This window comes from Haliaeetus leucocephalus, unplaced genomic scaffold (assembly GCF_000737465.1).
Source record: "Haliaeetus leucocephalus isolate CR32 unplaced genomic scaffold, Haliaeetus_leucocephalus-4.0 Scaffold577, whole genome shotgun sequence".
NCBI lineage: Eukaryota > Metazoa > Chordata > Aves > Accipitriformes > Accipitridae > Haliaeetus > Haliaeetus leucocephalus.
The window spans coordinates 7,320,241-7,336,216 of NW_010973013.1; the positions used below are offsets into that span (position 1 = coordinate 7,320,241).

General features: G+C 57.6%; 1 protein-coding gene across 1 annotated transcript in view; it reads right to left on the reverse strand.

Moving 5' to 3' along the window:
- Positions 1-3,814: 3,814 nt before the first annotated feature.
- Positions 3,815-15,976, reverse strand: part of SRF (serum response factor (c-fos serum response element-binding transcription factor)) — a 12,680-nt gene continuing 518 nt past the window's right edge. Inside the window, exons 2-8 of the mRNA XM_010577824.1 lie at positions 14,772-15,038; positions 9,278-9,539; positions 8,755-8,934; positions 6,970-7,089; positions 6,020-6,211; positions 5,404-5,480; positions 3,815-5,112 (exon numbers count right to left, since the gene is read on the reverse strand). Coding sequence (XP_010576126.1) covers positions 5,017-5,112; positions 5,404-5,480; positions 6,020-6,211; positions 6,970-7,089; positions 8,755-8,934; positions 9,278-9,539; positions 14,772-15,038 — 1,194 coding nt within the window. The 3' untranslated portion in view covers positions 3,815-5,016. The remainder of the gene's footprint in view (positions 5,113-5,403; positions 5,481-6,019; positions 6,212-6,969; positions 7,090-8,754; positions 8,935-9,277; positions 9,540-14,771; positions 15,039-15,976) is intronic.

Here is a 15,976-nt window from a genome sequence, read left to right on the forward strand (position 1 = left end):
GGACTGTAAATATTTGTGTTTCCAAGACAGCCTCTTGATTTCTCCCATCAGTTCATGTAACCTCTGCTGATGCTGTTGATGCTCTCTTTCCAGAATCCCGTGGCTGCTCTTGAAATCTCTGTGTGTTCCATTAACATGTCATTTTCCTTCCCCGTTAACTCCCAAGGCATTGTTAAAATTCAGAGGATCGAACTGGTATTTAGTTATATCATGCTTTGCCTTTACAAGGCCCTTCACCTCCTGTAGAGATAAATGCAGTACTTTTGCACTAATGAAGGGGAAAATAACTTCCTAAATGCCACACGACTACATAAAAGCTGACACCACATGCACAACCATTGCTATTTTCCTCTGCTCTTGGCAGCTGTTATTTTGTGCATGTACTGCACCTGCAACGCTCCTGTGTTTATTGTCACAAACATGAGGTGGTGATAATGCTCTGCAGTGGGAAATGCAGCCTGGCTGCTAACGTCAGCTGGCAACATCCCATAGCCAAAACTGTCACCAACAATAAATGGAAACGACCGGATAGGACACAGGCATCTTGTTTGTGACACTGAAAGGTTTTCTGTGGTATTCATATGCCCTGTTTATGTCTTGGCTCTGACAGTCTTGATGCCATTCTTAGACATTTATCCTAAAAATAAAGATTATGTGTGCAGTATCTTGCTCCATGTTAGGAGTTTTGTATGTCATACACAGACGCCTGTGCACAAGTAACATGGGATTACTTGTCCTGAGAGGGTTTTGTGGTGCTGAACCATGAGACCTATCTGTGTAGGCACGCCGAACGTGCGGCTGGCTGTGGTGTAATCTGTAAAAGTGAAGCACCTCCCTTCCCGATGGGGACACGAGCCATTTCAGCTGTTTTGCTCCTAAGCACTTTCTGTACAATCTTTTCCTCTCTGGCTACACTGAGATCTATCTTCTCCAAATCGCACCGTGAGGAATAGTGCAGCCCTTCCACCGCACCGACTTTTATCAGTGCTAAGCTTTCCTTACATTACACTGGTACCTATCTGCTCCAGGACCTGATGCTATGTAGAGGCTAGGAGTTGGATTTTTAGCTGGCATACTGCTGACTCAGCAGCACTGATGACTAACGAGCCTGTCTCCCTTTGGTTTCTTTCCTACCTTTAGGCACTTTAGTGAGCCCTCATGTGCCCTTGACCTGGCTTTCAGGGGCCTACAGACCTTTGACCTGACTTTAAGTAACGTCTCTCCAGTTTGGACTTCGAATATTGCCGTATCTTCTCATAGCAGTTGTCTGCAGGGAATTTAACAGTCTTGGTGTTGGGCCTCATAAAGACAACAGTTAAGCTCCATCCTTAAAGACATCAGGTGTCCAAAAGTAATGGACTTGGAAGAGGGAAGGGGAAACAATCTCATTTTCATTTGAGACTTGGATCAGATGCCTGGCAATGTCAGAGAGAGCTGTTCTGCCTGCCGCCTTTCAACTGGTTTATTTTAAAGCCTGGTTTATTCTTTCTCCTTGTCCAGAGGCCAGGGGATGGTCCTGCACACCCCAGCCACCACGTCTGGATGCTCCGAGATGCCAGCTGCATGACATCTCCTGTGATGACAAGAACTTGGCCAGCATCACTTACCTGTCGAGTTCTGTATCAGGTTAACACTACCTTAACAGCAGCACCTTCATATAAAATTTTTCTCTATCCTGGAAATACCTCTGTCACTACCAAAAAAATATCTCTCTCCTCCTTTGGTTTGTGGTAGTTTATCAATAGATAATCCACCTGGGGCCAGGCCTAGGGATCATCTTTTCTTTGCTGTTACAATGGCAAAAATTCCTCTTCTAGGGCTTAGGTATCGCTTAACTACTCCATAAGCGACATGGGCTTTTTGTCCTCCCTCTTTTAACTCTTCCTTGAGGTGCTCCTGCTCCTCCCTGTTAACACCCAGGAAGTAGACCAATTCTTTTCTTCTTCAAAAGCCCCCGTTCCTGGTTTTTATTTCTCTTGACACCATGCCCTGCTCACCAGCACCGCTCCCAACTTTTTGGAAAGAACAGCCTTCGCAGACCTGCAGTCCTCCCCAGGCCCGCTCTGGCTCTGGGACTCCCGGAGTAGAAGCCCAGCCGGTCAGGTCTCACCTGCCCAGGAGGCAGCAGGGATCGAGATTTTTGCAAAGAGCCCCTTTTTGCCACATCATGCCCAGACAGCCCCCCTACCCTCCGCAGTACACAAACCGGTGCGGGAATCTGCCTCCGATCCCCATTCATTGGCCCTAAGGCGTGTGTCTTCCCCTCCCGCAAAGCATGGCCAAGATCCCAAATCTGTGCACAAAATGATAACATTTATTGAAAGAGTAATTTTTTTTAATACAAAAGAAAGCTCTGTACATAGTACTGTGATTACTTCCACATCCTTCCAGAAACACAACCCTGGAAACTGGAGGGGGAGGGGGAAAAAAAAATAAAAATCCCACACACACTTATGCGTACACACGCGCACACACGCACACGCACACACACACAACCCTCAAACCGGTAAAATGAACTAAAAATGTCACCACACAATAAATGCCAATTCATCCCTGATACACAAGTCTTCTTACAAGTCTGCACTTAAATAAAATACACCATTAGCGTTTAACCAGCAGTTGCCTTTGGGGAGCCAGGGAGGGGACGCGATCAGAGCCCCTGTAGCAGCAGGGGCATTCCTGCCACCCCAGCCCAACAGCTCTGCTCCGCAGTGCCAGCACAAGCAAAGCGGAGCAAAGCCGGGCCACAGCGATGCGCTGGGGCGAGGGACAACGCAACCCAACCCCGTCCTTCTCCCTGGATGAACTCCTAGGTACCCAGCCTTGTTTCGGAAGCGTCACCGAGCAGCCTTCGTACACCTAGCAAAGGGGCATGGCACAGCACTCCCACGCGCTCCGAGCCGCGGGATACGCATCGCTCTTAGAGCAAGGATACTAAGGGGAGGCAGCTCGTAATCTCTCTCACCAGATAACCCACCCCGCTCCCCCCCAAGCCCTTCCCAGGCTTCAGACAGAGGGCTGAAACGCCGCTCTGGGAGCACTTTGCACAGGGCAAGGGGGGCTTGGAGGGGACCTGTCCGCATCCGTGCGCTAAGGAATGGCTGTAGAGGGGGAACGACAGCCCAGAGATCATCAGCTAGAAGTTCAGGAGGTGCTACCCGTACAGTGAGCAGGGATAAAGCCACTGCTGGCCCCTCACCACCCGAGGAGGAGTAGGGGATGCCCGTATCCCTTCGGCAGTCACAGGTAGCACCGCTCCACACCAAGAACGGCCGCAGGTCCCAGGACCAGAGGCGAACCGGGCGGCCGTCAGAAAACCCAGCCCATCTCTGGCCCCCAGGCACGCTGCCAGCCCCTTGCTCCTGAGGGATGGGTTTCTCACTTCTAGAGACCAGCCACCGCTTCACTTGCCTTCTGCCCGTTAAGCCCAAAATGACGGGTATGGAGTCCTCAGTACAGGTAAGCGGGGAAACAAGCATCCCACTCGGTTCAGCTTGATCCCTGGCACATGCTGGTGGGTGGAGAGCACAGCTTAAACGCTAATGCTGAGGGAACATGTCCAAGGTTACAATACAAACTCAAAAGCAAGGCCCCTTTCCTGCCTCCATGCCCACCCACCCCTCTCCCATCCCCCTGGTACAAACCCCATGAAAACTGTACAGGAGCCAAACTTTTATTCCTTAAAGAATTACATAAATACTGAGTTTAACACTTAGAAAAATAAAGTCATTTTCTTTTTTTTTTAATTTTTTTTTTCTTTTTTCTCCAAGGCTTCTTTTGTCTTTAACTTAAAAATTAAAAAAAAAAAAAAAGTTACAGTAGCTGCTTCTTCCTCTAAGGATTCAGCAGCTTCTCTCGCTCACTCTCCCTCCAGGGACAGGGCTAGGTAGCAGAGCCATTCACAGCAACTCCCATGCAGGACCAAGCACGCTCCAGCCCTTCTCCCCTGGCCTTGCTGAGCTTGCACAGGCATCACAGCAGCTCCTCCACAGCCCAGGATGGCCTGCAGATCACCCTGGTGGTGCTCAGAAAAAGAACCTGCCACCTGCCCGGCAGCTCAGCGCCCTGTGGGCTCTTCCCTTTGACACTTGAGTTGTTTCTCCACCTTGCATCAGACACAGAAATTTAAAAAAAAAAAAAAACACAAAAAAAAAGCACTGGCCGGAGCTGCAGGGGGATGTGGGAAAGACCCGGCCACGTTCCCCTGGGTGTACGGAGTCCGCAAGCAGTGCGAGGGCTGAGAGGAGAGCGTGGGGCTGGGGCGGCCACAGAGACCACCACCACCACCACCACCACCACCACGAGCTCTCCGGGGCATCGTTGTGCTCCTGGAGATCCTGGCACTGAGGGCAGAAGGCTCGCTGTAGTGCATACGAGGAGGACAGGGCGACGTGCCACGGAGGGAAGGGCGCGCAGACCCAACTGGAGATGCACGTACAAAGCCGGCCGGCTCTCCCCTGTCCGGAGCCCAGGGTGAGTTGCTGCAGCCAGGATCTGTCACCCCGACAAAGGCACATTGCTGAGGCCAAGCGGCACAGCCTCGGCCCGCTCCGCTCCGAGCTGCGCCGGCGGGACGGCTCTGGGTCCGAGCTGAGCCCCACGCAGAGCGAAAAACTCATGGGCAAGGTGACTCAGAGCGCCCAGAAGGAGCCAGAGCCTCCCGCTGGGAACGGCCCGCAGTATTTATTTACAGCGCAGAACAATCTTCCCCTCAAAGAGACAAGTTTCTTTGGCTGGCGTGAGACAAGCACAGCTAATCGCAGCATCCAAACGCCCCCCAAGCCCTGCACGGCCCCAGCACCGCTCCACCCCGGGTGGGTCCTGCAGCCCCACGTGCATGCCTGTGTGAGTGGGTGGGTGGGTGCGTGTGTGTGTGTGTGTGTGCATGTGTGGATGAAGGAAACGTGAAAAGGCAACAATAAATAACTGGTGCAGTCTGTACGAGAAGGAATTGCCGCCAGCCCCGGCACCGGCGTGGCAAGCCGGGGACAGCGCAAGGCCAGCAGCAGAGGCCTCTCAGTCACTCTTGGCGCTGTGCGAGGTGTCCAAGTTGACCACCTGCAGCTCCGTCAGGCTGCTGCCACTGCTGCTCTGCTGCCCGATGACAGCCATCTAGAGAGAAAAGGCAGGAGGAAGCACTGGGGGGACGGGACAGCGTGCCCCGAGACCGTGCGTGCCAGCAGCCAGGGTGGCACCGTCCTTGCTGGGTGCCTGTCCAAGGAGGGCAAGGCTTCCTCACCCAAGGGTGGATGGCACTGACAGCTCTCCCAGACCCGAGGACCACCCCTACCCGAGAATGGATGAGACATGTTTATTCAGACTCCAGACCCGCAAAGGATGCGCGAGCAGGGGCAGAGCGAGGACACCCCCCCCGAACACCCACAAGTACCGTTCTGCGCCTACCTGGTGAAGCTGGACAGCCGAGACTGGGATCTGAACGGTGCCTGATGGGGCTGTCAGGAACACTTGGGGGACACCACCTGCCACAGAGAGAGAGAGAAAGCACAAATGACACCGTCCCTTAAACGGTGCTCCCCCCTGGGTCCTTCCTCCGAGCTCCACGGAGCTTCGCAAGGATGAAGGTGCCTGTTTGCATGCATGGAGGCATCCCAGAAGCAAGCCAAATGCACTAGTTTTCCAAACACTGGGAGAGGCAGGCGCAAGCCCTCAATCCAAGTCTTGCCTGCACGGCTTCATGCTGCGTTGCCCCCTTCATGCAACCACACACCCTCTTCAGAATCTCCTAGCTTCCTCCACTGCTGCCTGCCCCATAAGCCACCCATCCCAGCAACTCTCGCCCTTTTTCCCCAGCAAACGGCTCAAGCAATCCTATGCATAGGAGAATGGTGGGATCTAAAAGCGCGCACCAATCATCACCCTTGCCGGGCTTTCGTACAGCCGCTACGACTGCTTAGAAGAAAATTCTATGAAATTAATACACAGCACAAATACATGCGAGATGAGAAAAATCAGGGTGTCAGAGCACTTAAGGGAGCACTGACCCAGACGGCTGTCTTACCCTGATCCTGGACCTGGCCGTGGGACACCTGCATCGCTGAGGGCGCCTGTGAGAAAGCGTTGAGGACCGCAAGTCCACCGTCCGCAAGGCCAGATGTGGGTGCGTACATCACCGCATGTGGGCTGGGGTACATCATGTGGCCACCCACAGTGGTTGGCACAGACGACGTCATGATGGTTGCCGGGAGGGTCACTGGCACCAGGACAGACTGCACGTGAGCCACGCGAAAGGGGTCTGCTACGCTCACAAGCCCGCTCAGCACCCCTCCCTCAGCCACCCTTGGCATGCGGTCCTGAAGCAGCAGGTGCGTGGAGATACCCATCATCTTCTCCCAAGCTCTTGGATACCCATCTTGTTCTCCCAAGCTCTTGGATACCCATCTTGTTCTCCCAAGCTCTTGGAAGAACAGGCAGGAGAGCTCAAACCTCTCCTTTCACGAGTATGAGAAGGCAGAAGAGCGTGGCAGCCAAATATCCCAGGACTGAATTCAACTTGAGGTACAAATTTCCCAGTGAAGCTTTAACAAAGCTGCTGAACTGGATTCAGACTCCATCCAGGCACCTGAACTCAGATTTTGCTGACAACAGAGGTGTCCTCTACACAGAGAGTAAAAATCTCTAGGGGCAACGCTGGCTCACTAAGAAACTATCTGAGAACCGGGCAAGCTGTTCCCAGCTCCATGCCGCAAGTAAGAGCGGATGATGTACCTAGAGAGGCTCTGAAATGCCTTGTAAGGTGCCCTATGCACAGCAGCATCTACCTAGACATAGCATAGCACGGTGTGGACTGGCAACAGGTATAAATACACCTGGGAAACTGCCAGAAAGGCTGGGACAGAGTTGGTCTGAAGAAGGATCCTGGGCAGGGAGCGGGTGTGAGGTCTATTTGTGTGGGCTGTTATCAGCAGCGGTTAGGAAGGAAGACAGCGGTTACTGTAATGTCCCAATTACCTGTTCCACTGGAAGAGGTCTGGGTAAGGTCAGTGCTGCTGTCACTGGAGGGAGACGTTTGCTGCGGTGCCTGGTGCACCTGGATCGCCTGGACTGGGACCTGCTGAGCCATGGTACCACCTGGGGAAAAAGAGGAGCCCATCAGCCTGTTGGCTCAGCAGGGATACAGGCACTCTGGGCCATGTGAAAGCCCCCCGTCACCCCCCCAAGTCCTTCTCCGGCAGCGTACAGCTCTGCAGCGTGGCTCTGCACTGCACCGGGGAAGGCTAGCCAAAAAGCAGCACGTGGCAGAAACCAGGACCTGCCCCAAAGAGCAGGCCAAAACCTGCTCTCTCCTGGCACGCAGGGACCAAGGAGGGGTTAGCTGGCCTACAGGGCTCCAGAGAGAAAAGGAAAGGCTACAGCAGCTTGTCTCCAGGTCCCAGGCATGGTTCAGGAATGCCTGGGGTCCTCCTCACCATTCCTGGCTCCACTAAGACACAGCACCGATGATGCTGGTAGAAAAGGGGCCAGCACATGCCCCCAGCACTGCCCATCCTCAGCCAACCCTGCAAGGATCATCTCACTGCACCGAGCAGAACTGGGAGAGCCCAAATGCCCAGGCTAGCTGAGCTCCGCTGCCTTCACGCTCTGCAGCCCGGCTCCATCCTCCACTGGGCACTCGGGGAACAGCTATCTCAGCCAGCTTGTGGTCTCCAAGACATCAATCAAGGGATTAGAGACCACAAGGTGTGCGTCCCAGACCTGCGGAGGCATGGCCACACAGCCTCCAGCCCAGCCCACTTGTTGCAAAGCTCTTTGGCTCCAGAGACGTTGCTCAGCACAGAAAGCTGCCCTCAGGCTCAGGTCCTGTCTCCAGAGGGAAGAGCAAGGGATGCCAGAAAGCAGGAATCACCAGCCACCTCACTCAGACCGGGCATCTCCCCACGCACCACACCACAGAGACACGCATCCATTATTCTCTTAGCTCCTCCAGACCACGAGGGAAAGCCAGTCCCCTTGCATGGGATCACACCGTCTGCCAGGGCCCACGGAAGCCAGAAGGGCTCCAAGAAAGCACGCAGGCTATCAGACCCATCAGCTTGTGCGCAAACAGGCAGGACACAAGAAATGCCGCCTCACTCTCAGCGCTGGTCCTCAGACGACGGCTGCCCCCTCAAAGGACAGCCTAGCCCTGCTCTGAAACTCCAGCCAGGAGCACGTCCAGCCCCAGTACAACACTTGCAGAGCCTCGACTCGGCGCGACAAGAAACCTCCTGCAAAGGACAACGCACACAAAGCGGCAGAGCAGCACTGCTCCCTCCTCTGCTCTGGGTCTCTCCTCATCTATCCTCTGCGCTGTGGCTCAGCGACTGACTGCAGATCCAAATACAAAAGCAGGGGCAGCTGCTCAGAGCCAAACGCCAGCACTCAGAAAACATCCGCCGGGCATCTGAGCCCCTGCGGTCTCCTTCCATCAGTCCTCCTAGCAGCACAGCACCACTGGGGACCCGTCTCCCCTACGTTTGCTAGCCACAGGGCAAACCCCGGGGCAGGAGACTGACAACCCGCTGCTTCCCTCAGTCTGTATCCCCCAGGATGCTGCTCCCGCCTACGCCAAGCGTTCCCTGCCCTGTCTCCCCATCTCTCCCCTGCAGCCGCAGCCAGGGTTGGCCTGTGCTCTGCCTCCTCTGTGCTCCCACCTCCGTTGGGGGTCAGCTCTCTGGCCAGGACCAGGACCAGGGGACCCCCACAGATGCCTCCATCCCCCCACCTCAAGCAAGCGGAGGAGAAGCGAGTGCTGACCTGTCAGCGACACAATCTGCCCTCCAGCTCTGGCAGGGAAGCGGAAGACTGTCTGTTGTGCCTGCTGCAGCTGTCCAGCCGTACCCGTGAGCACCTGGCCCTGCTGGCTGGAAAAAGCCAGGGAGTGCGGCTGTAACTGAGCGAGAGGAATGGTAGGGGTCCCCGGAGAAAGGGAAGCACCTGCCGAAAGGAGGGAGAAAGAAAGGCTTTGTCACCACCAGCTCTTTTCACTCCCTCCAGGCTTCTTGGTGCTGCCCTGGGGTCCCAGCTCAGCTCCCTGCCACCACGACTTTCCCAGCAGCAGGGCCAGCTAGCAGCACTCTAAGGAAACAGCCACTACATCGCCCTTCTCCAGCCACCGGCCCGGCTGGGCTTGAGCAAGGAATCCCAGCCAGGTTGACCCTACAGCAGCAACCACTCTGCTACCTCCTGCCACTAGGTCTCCTCTCCTCTGGAGAGGGCAGCAACACGCTCCAGGTGCGGAGACGGATGGATGCAGTCCTCGGTTCCGAAAGGCACTGACCTGACATGAGGGTGAAGCCAGTGGGTATCGGCATGAGGCCCCCAGATGTCACTGCACTGGCTCCAGTAGTCTTCAGCACTGTCCCGTTGGCACTGGTGACGGCATTGGGGCTGATGCTGGCAGACACTGGCGCCAGGTAATTCGTGATGGGGAATGACGGGCCGCTGCTGACCTGCATGGAGGTCGAGGTGGTGGGGGCTGTCTGGATGGTAGACGTCGTCCCCGGCAGGTTGGTGACCGTGAACGCTGGTTTCAGGGCGTCCTGGGGAAGGAGAGAGTGTGACAACTCAGACCAGCCCTTGGATCTGCTCAACGTCTGCCCACGAGGCCGAAGCGGGCTCCGCAGGTTGCATCCCCGCGCTAAACCATACCCTCGTAGCCTGCTGCCAGCACACGGAGCAGAGCCAGGGTAGCAGAGAGGAGCTGCTTTTACAAACACGAAGAGACTGTGCCCAATAACGCAGCGTGACGAGAGCTGGAGAGGGCTCAGCGTAAACCTTGGATACAAGCCCAGGGCCATACAGGTCCCCCAGAGGCTTCCCTGCAAGACGCCAGGGGACGAAGCAACCCTTCCCCTCCCCAGGAGTCCCCGTAGCCTCCAAGAAGAGAACAGCCTCTTTTTGGCACACAACAGGCAAAAGCAGTCCTTGCAGGGACAGACATAAAGGCAAACACACCGTCTCCTGTCAGGAACACGCACCACTTCCCTTATGGCAGGAAACACATGGCCAAGAACAAGCCGAGAACTGGCTCTTAAAGGCAGCTGTACACCGAAAGCAGCAAGGGAGAGGTGAGTATGGCCAAACCCGGACACCAAACCCTGCCCTGACAGCTGCTTTTTGGCAGGCCCCGGGGAATGCCTCCGCAGATCTCCTGGAGCAAAAGGGAGAACCTGGCCAAGGGAAGCACCCATTCGGCAGTCCACCAGCAGGAGACGGGCACAAGGCAAACGCTTCCGAGCGACCCCGCGTGTCAGCTACAGCCAGCAGGCACCACGGTCCTGCAAGGAGCATCGGAGCTGTACGTCCGTCTGAGGATGGCATCGCCAGGGAAGCTGAGCTCCAGGAGGAAAATGGCCCTACGCTTGGCCAACGCTAGCCTCCTGGGTCTGGGAACAAGGGAGGAACGCATACGCCAGGCTGCCGGGCACGTAACACCCCAGTTTCCGCAGCCACGAGGCGTGCGGCTGGACACGGCTTGGATCTGCCGGACCCAACCAAGCCCAGCACGATCCCTGCTGCCCCTGGCAGTCACGCTTCACCCAACACGCCTCCTTCTCCCAAATCCTCTTTACGGATACCCAGGGTCTCCATGGCTTCTCTCCTGCCCTGCTCAGCTGACCAAGAGCGGACTGGAAATACACTGCTCCACTGGAGACCATGCCACGGGGGACCTGCTGTCCCCGTGTCCCACCAGAGCCGCCGGTACGCCTGGAAAGAGTTAAGGCTGCCACACTCCCACCCCTCCCACTGCAGGCTGGGGGGCCCAGCTCTCCCACGTGCTAAGCCTTGTTCCCAGCTTGTCAAGCTGCCAGGAACGAGGAATTCACAGCTCAACGAACAGCTAAAAAAGGGAAGGCAGCCCATTTTGGACAGGGGGGAGCCAATCCCGGGCACTCAGCCGTGCCTCAGGGCCTGGGGAGGGAGGAGAGCAACACCCCTCCGCCTTGGCACCGCAGTCCCCAAAGTCCGAATTAGAAGAGGCACGTGACAACAGAGCGGATCCCAGCGGAGGCACTTTCCATTAGCTCAACCGCAAACTCCTGCCATCCCACATGGGACATGCGAGGCTGTGGGTGCCCTCCCCGCGTGGGTGACAGGGCAGAGCTCCCCCCAGTCCATAGCGGAGCAGGGTGGGTCTTGTTCCCAGCTGGAAAAGCCAGGCTCACTCATCCCCAGGCGCAGCCCTAAAGCTGTACACCCCTGAGACAGAGCGCCCAAGCAGCCAGGGCACTTGGCATCCCCCCCTTACACTCCGTACTCTCAGGGCTGGAGGAGGCATCCCCAAAAATTCACAGCACCCTGCTCAGGAAGATTCCCAGGACTCCCTAGAAGCACGAGGGCAATTCCCTCAGTATGATGGGAACAGCAGAGGTGTTTGGGAGGGACGCCGTGCCAGCAGGCTCCAACCACGCACGCCCCATCTCCGCCACAGGTGAGACTCGGATTCATCCCATCTTTGCCGCGTTTCTCTTGGACTGCAACAATAGCTTCCAGTACAGAAAGAGAGCTGGGAGAGACCTTGGCATTGGACACCCACTGCCTTCTCCTCATGCCTGTCTGGGATGCCTCAGAGCCCCTGGGGTCCCCCCCAGCATCCTGCAAAGCCCAGACTACATGCACAAGGCCAGCCTCCAACAGGGGCCAAGTTACGGGTCACCTTCAGCAGAGACGATCCAAGGGGGGCCACGGACAAGCCCTGAACCAGCACAGCAGCCCTGAAGGGCCCTTCCCTTCCTGATCCAGCTGCACATCCATTCCCCACCACAGCTGACCGCAAACTTCAGTTTGCGGAGCAGCGCCTGGGGAATCAACACGGAGCAGAGAGGTAGCGGTGGGAGATGTCTACACAGACCCACGCCGCCGCGGCACGTGCGATAAACGCTGGACAGCGTGAGCGGACCACGGGGCACAGCCCAGGCCAGTTGATGCCCATCTTGGACCATAGTAGGGTCTTGGGGACAGAAACGATTCCAACTCCACAGCTTCTGGGAGCTGCCTGGGACAATGCCGTTCAGCACAGCTCAGACCCCCCCGGCCAGCGTTATTACGCGGATGTTGCAGGACAACTGGCCTTGGAGGTACATGGGAAATCCCAAACTGGTCTCCAACACCTGTTCTGCGCTCCGGATGGCGCATAGAATCCCACCTTTCTCCTACCCCAAAAAGAGATGACCAGATCAGGGCTACTCCCATGCTCTCGCCCCAATCTAGAGCCCCTGAGCTCCTTCCAAAATCCCCTCTCCCACAAAACCGCACCCGGGAGATTACAGGAGGGCACTGTGTCATTTGGGGCCCGCAAAAAATCAGACGGGTCAGCACATCACAGTACCATGGTGAGGATATAGGTGCTGTCTTGGAAGTACAGTGTCCCCCAGTCCCAGCTGCAGCCCGAGCTCAGCTCCGTGGCACGGAGTTTGGGTTCGGCACAGCGGGAGGATGCCAAAGCTGCTGCTGGCTGTAGTGCAAAGGAACACCAGCAGGCTGCCGACCACAGGTAACAGCCTGGCTGCGTTGCTCCCCACTCTGCTGCAGCAGCTGAAGACAAGCAGGTTTTGTCTGTACAGAAGTTCAGGAAGCAGAGTTCGTGGGAATGCCAGGGAGCAACTGCTCGACCCTCTCGGAGCATCCTATGTGGCTGGACCTGACGGTCCAGGCACTTAATTTCCTGCAACGAGGCAGCCGTAACCCAGCCCTGCGTACCACCCACCCCTCAGCAAGGATGCTAGCCACCTAGCATGGCCCACCCACAGGCTCCATGCATCCTCAGAGGGCTTCTTGGTCTATCTGAATGGGGCTGACCTCTGCCAAGAGCACCAAACCAGGCTTCCAGCCCTGCAGAAAGGGAGGCTCAGGGTGGGGATGGTCCCCAGCCCCAGGGCTTGCCGTGACAAGAACCCTCAGCAGGCCACGGGTGGGTTTAACCGGAATGTCAAGCAGAAGACGGGGCCGCAGGGCTCCTCCAGCCCCATGCCAAATGCTGGCTGTGGCCACAAGGCACTCCACGCTAAGCATTGCCACTCATAAGTACTGGGATGGAGCTTGCAGGGTTGCGTCAGAAAGCGGGCAGAGAGAAGCTGTGTTAAGAAGATCCCCTCTGCAGAGCTACCGCACCCCAAGAGCACGCTTCCCTTGGGGCCACCTAGCAGTATTTTCAGGAAAAAAATCTTAAGGGACACGATGCGGACAAGCCTCACGCCAGGGACAAGCCAGCTGCCACACACAGCGCTTCCCGCGCCTCCAAATTATTCCAGGCGTAGGTAACTTGTCTCATGATAAAACGCCCACAGGACTTGCCTTTCCATCCAGGAGAAGCCCAAGAGCCACAAGTCCTTACAAACACGGGCTGCGCAAGGGAGAATCTGCTGGTGACCACAGGCTCCTTTGCCGACGGGAAAGGGCTGGCACAGCTCACACTAGGAATCAGAGGCACCCAAGGGAGTCACGCCATACTGGGACAGCCCGGGCCGTTGTTGGGATCCCATCAGCGGGAAGCCTTCCCAGGGACTCTGCTGAGCTCCAGCACATCGCTCTCCAGCCAGCAACACCTCGGCCCACCACAGCTCCTCTGCCTGCAGGGATCTCTGGGACCACTGGTATTTCTCAGGGCTCAGCAGCGGTAAGCTTTTGCTCGGTGCAGCACTGCACACACGTGGGGGAAGAGGGCAGGGAGGAATCGTGGCCGCTGGGCACATCTCGGGACCATGCTCCCTGCCTCTGGGATTACTGCAGAGCCCTCAAACACCCTTCTCCAGGTTCTGTCTGCTGAAATTTAGCGGCTACCGTACGGCAAGGATGCTGCTGCGGCTTGCGTACAGTCGGCTGGAGGGCTCCTAGCACAAGGCCACCGTTCGCCTGGAAGGATGCTTTTGCAGCAAGCCCAGCACCCACGCCACGAGCGCGGGTGCAGCAGAGCCGCAGCAACTCGCAGCGCCCAACAGCACTCAACGCCGGCCCGGGAAGCTGCGGCACAACCCCCAGTTCAGCACGTCGTCCCAGCCTTGCACCACAAATTCCCCCTGCCTCCCATCTCCAAGCACCTGCGGACCCGACCATCAGCCTGCAAAGGAAGCGGCAGGGATGTCGGGACCAGCTTTCTCACAACGGCACCAGGGGATGCGGGGACGAGGCAGGGCCCTTCCGGCAGAAAAAGGGCCATTGCTTGACTCCGCACCCACAGGCAGGCCCTCGGCAGCACCCTGGGCGAGAAGCCACGAGCAACATGGGCAGGCAAGAGCCGGCGCCTGCAGGGACACCGGGCAGGGAGCAGAAAAGGCCCATCCAGCCAAATGTTTCCATTCCCCATGTCCTCCCTGCCCCCTTCCAAAACAGCACCAAAGCAAGAGACAGCTGCAGCTTATAAGGAATGTGAGGGGCCCTGCCAGGGACTCTGGCGAGGGAAACCAGGCCTTATAAGGCCATGGAGGCAGAATCAAATTTTTATCAATGAGTGCGAGAGCGTGGAGACACCCGGGGAGAGATAACGGCGCTGAGAACCGGCCGTGGGGGGGGGTGGGCCGGGCCGGTGGGGACCCCCGCTGCCAAGGCCAGGACACCTGCCACCCGCTTGCCTCCCTCTCCGAATCACGGCTACCACCAGCCGAGCAGAAGGAGCCAGCCCCGAGCTCGCTGGAATCGCGGCAAAAGGGGACCCACCCTCAGCTTCCCAAGCTGCTATTCCAGGAGGGCCGGGGATGTTCAGGGCTTTCCCAGCAGAGTCCCACGGGAAGAGCCCGCGCCTCCCAGGCGTGCCAGCTGAGCACAGGGAACGTTACCTTGGTCTCCCCGCTGCTGTCCGACTCGGACACCTGGTAGGTGAGGTCCGTCTCCTCAAAGCCCGTGGCACTCATGCGCTGGTCGGTGGTCGGGTCCGAGCGCGGGGGCGAGTCCGGGGAGTTGAGGCACGTCTGGATCAACGCCTTCCCCGTCTCGCTGGTGATCATGGGCTGCAGCTTCCGCGTGGCAAACGTGTACACGTGGCCCGTCTCGCTGGCCACCAGCAGCAGGACTTGAGTGCCGGTCAGCGTGGAGAGCTCGTAGGCCTGCCAGCAGCACGAGGGAAGAACAGGGGGTCACCGATGGAAGGGACGCAGAGAGCGCGGGACAAGAGTCCCCGGCACGTCCCTCCTCTTGCTCACACCAGCTCCGGCTCCCCGTCACCCCAGAGAAGCTGTGGCCTCTAAAACCAACTCAAGATTGGCTCCCTACAGGTTGATGTGCCCCATGCTGCTGTTCCCATCTCCTTTAGCGTGCCCTTAGGGGATGTGCATGGCAGGAAAAGAGCGATCCCCTCAGGAGAGCAGCCTGAGGACACGGGGACACTGGGCTGTCCCCATTCCGGAATGCCCACCCCTGCTTCTCCAAGCATCCGGATGCCTGTTGCCCTCACCTCTGCCGAGCCATGTGGGAGGATGCTGCTCAGCCCACACACCTCTGCTCCCTCCTTCCCGACATCCCAGCCGGATCGGGACCCAGATTCCCCTCTCAGTCTTCCCAGTCCTGAGCCCAGCTGCACCCAGACACCCCTACAGTAAGGCTACCATCCCCCAGGATCGATCCGTGGGCTTGGAAAACCACTTTTCCCATGCCACCACGGCATACTTGGCAGTCTCGCGCAAGCTGCCATAGACGGGACGGCCTCATTCTTCATCCCGCCCAGCAGCATCCCACCACCATTCCCACCTTCCCAGGGCGCGCGAAGCCCGGCTCGGCTGGGATGCGGCTCTGCCCAGCGGTTCAGGGGATGCTCCCAGCGCCAAGGCGGGGCGGACGCCGACGAGCCAGCAGCACCCCGCCGCACCCAACATCCCCCAACTTTCGGATTTTAGCCTCGCACGACGACTCCGGTCGCCAGGAATCGCGGGAAGCGTTCCGGATCGACCGGGACACGGCGCTGGCCCCTTCTACGGCTAAAGGCCCGGCAGGGCAGCCCACCTGGGCCACGGGACTGGCGTGGAACCCAGTACCGCCTCGCACCGAG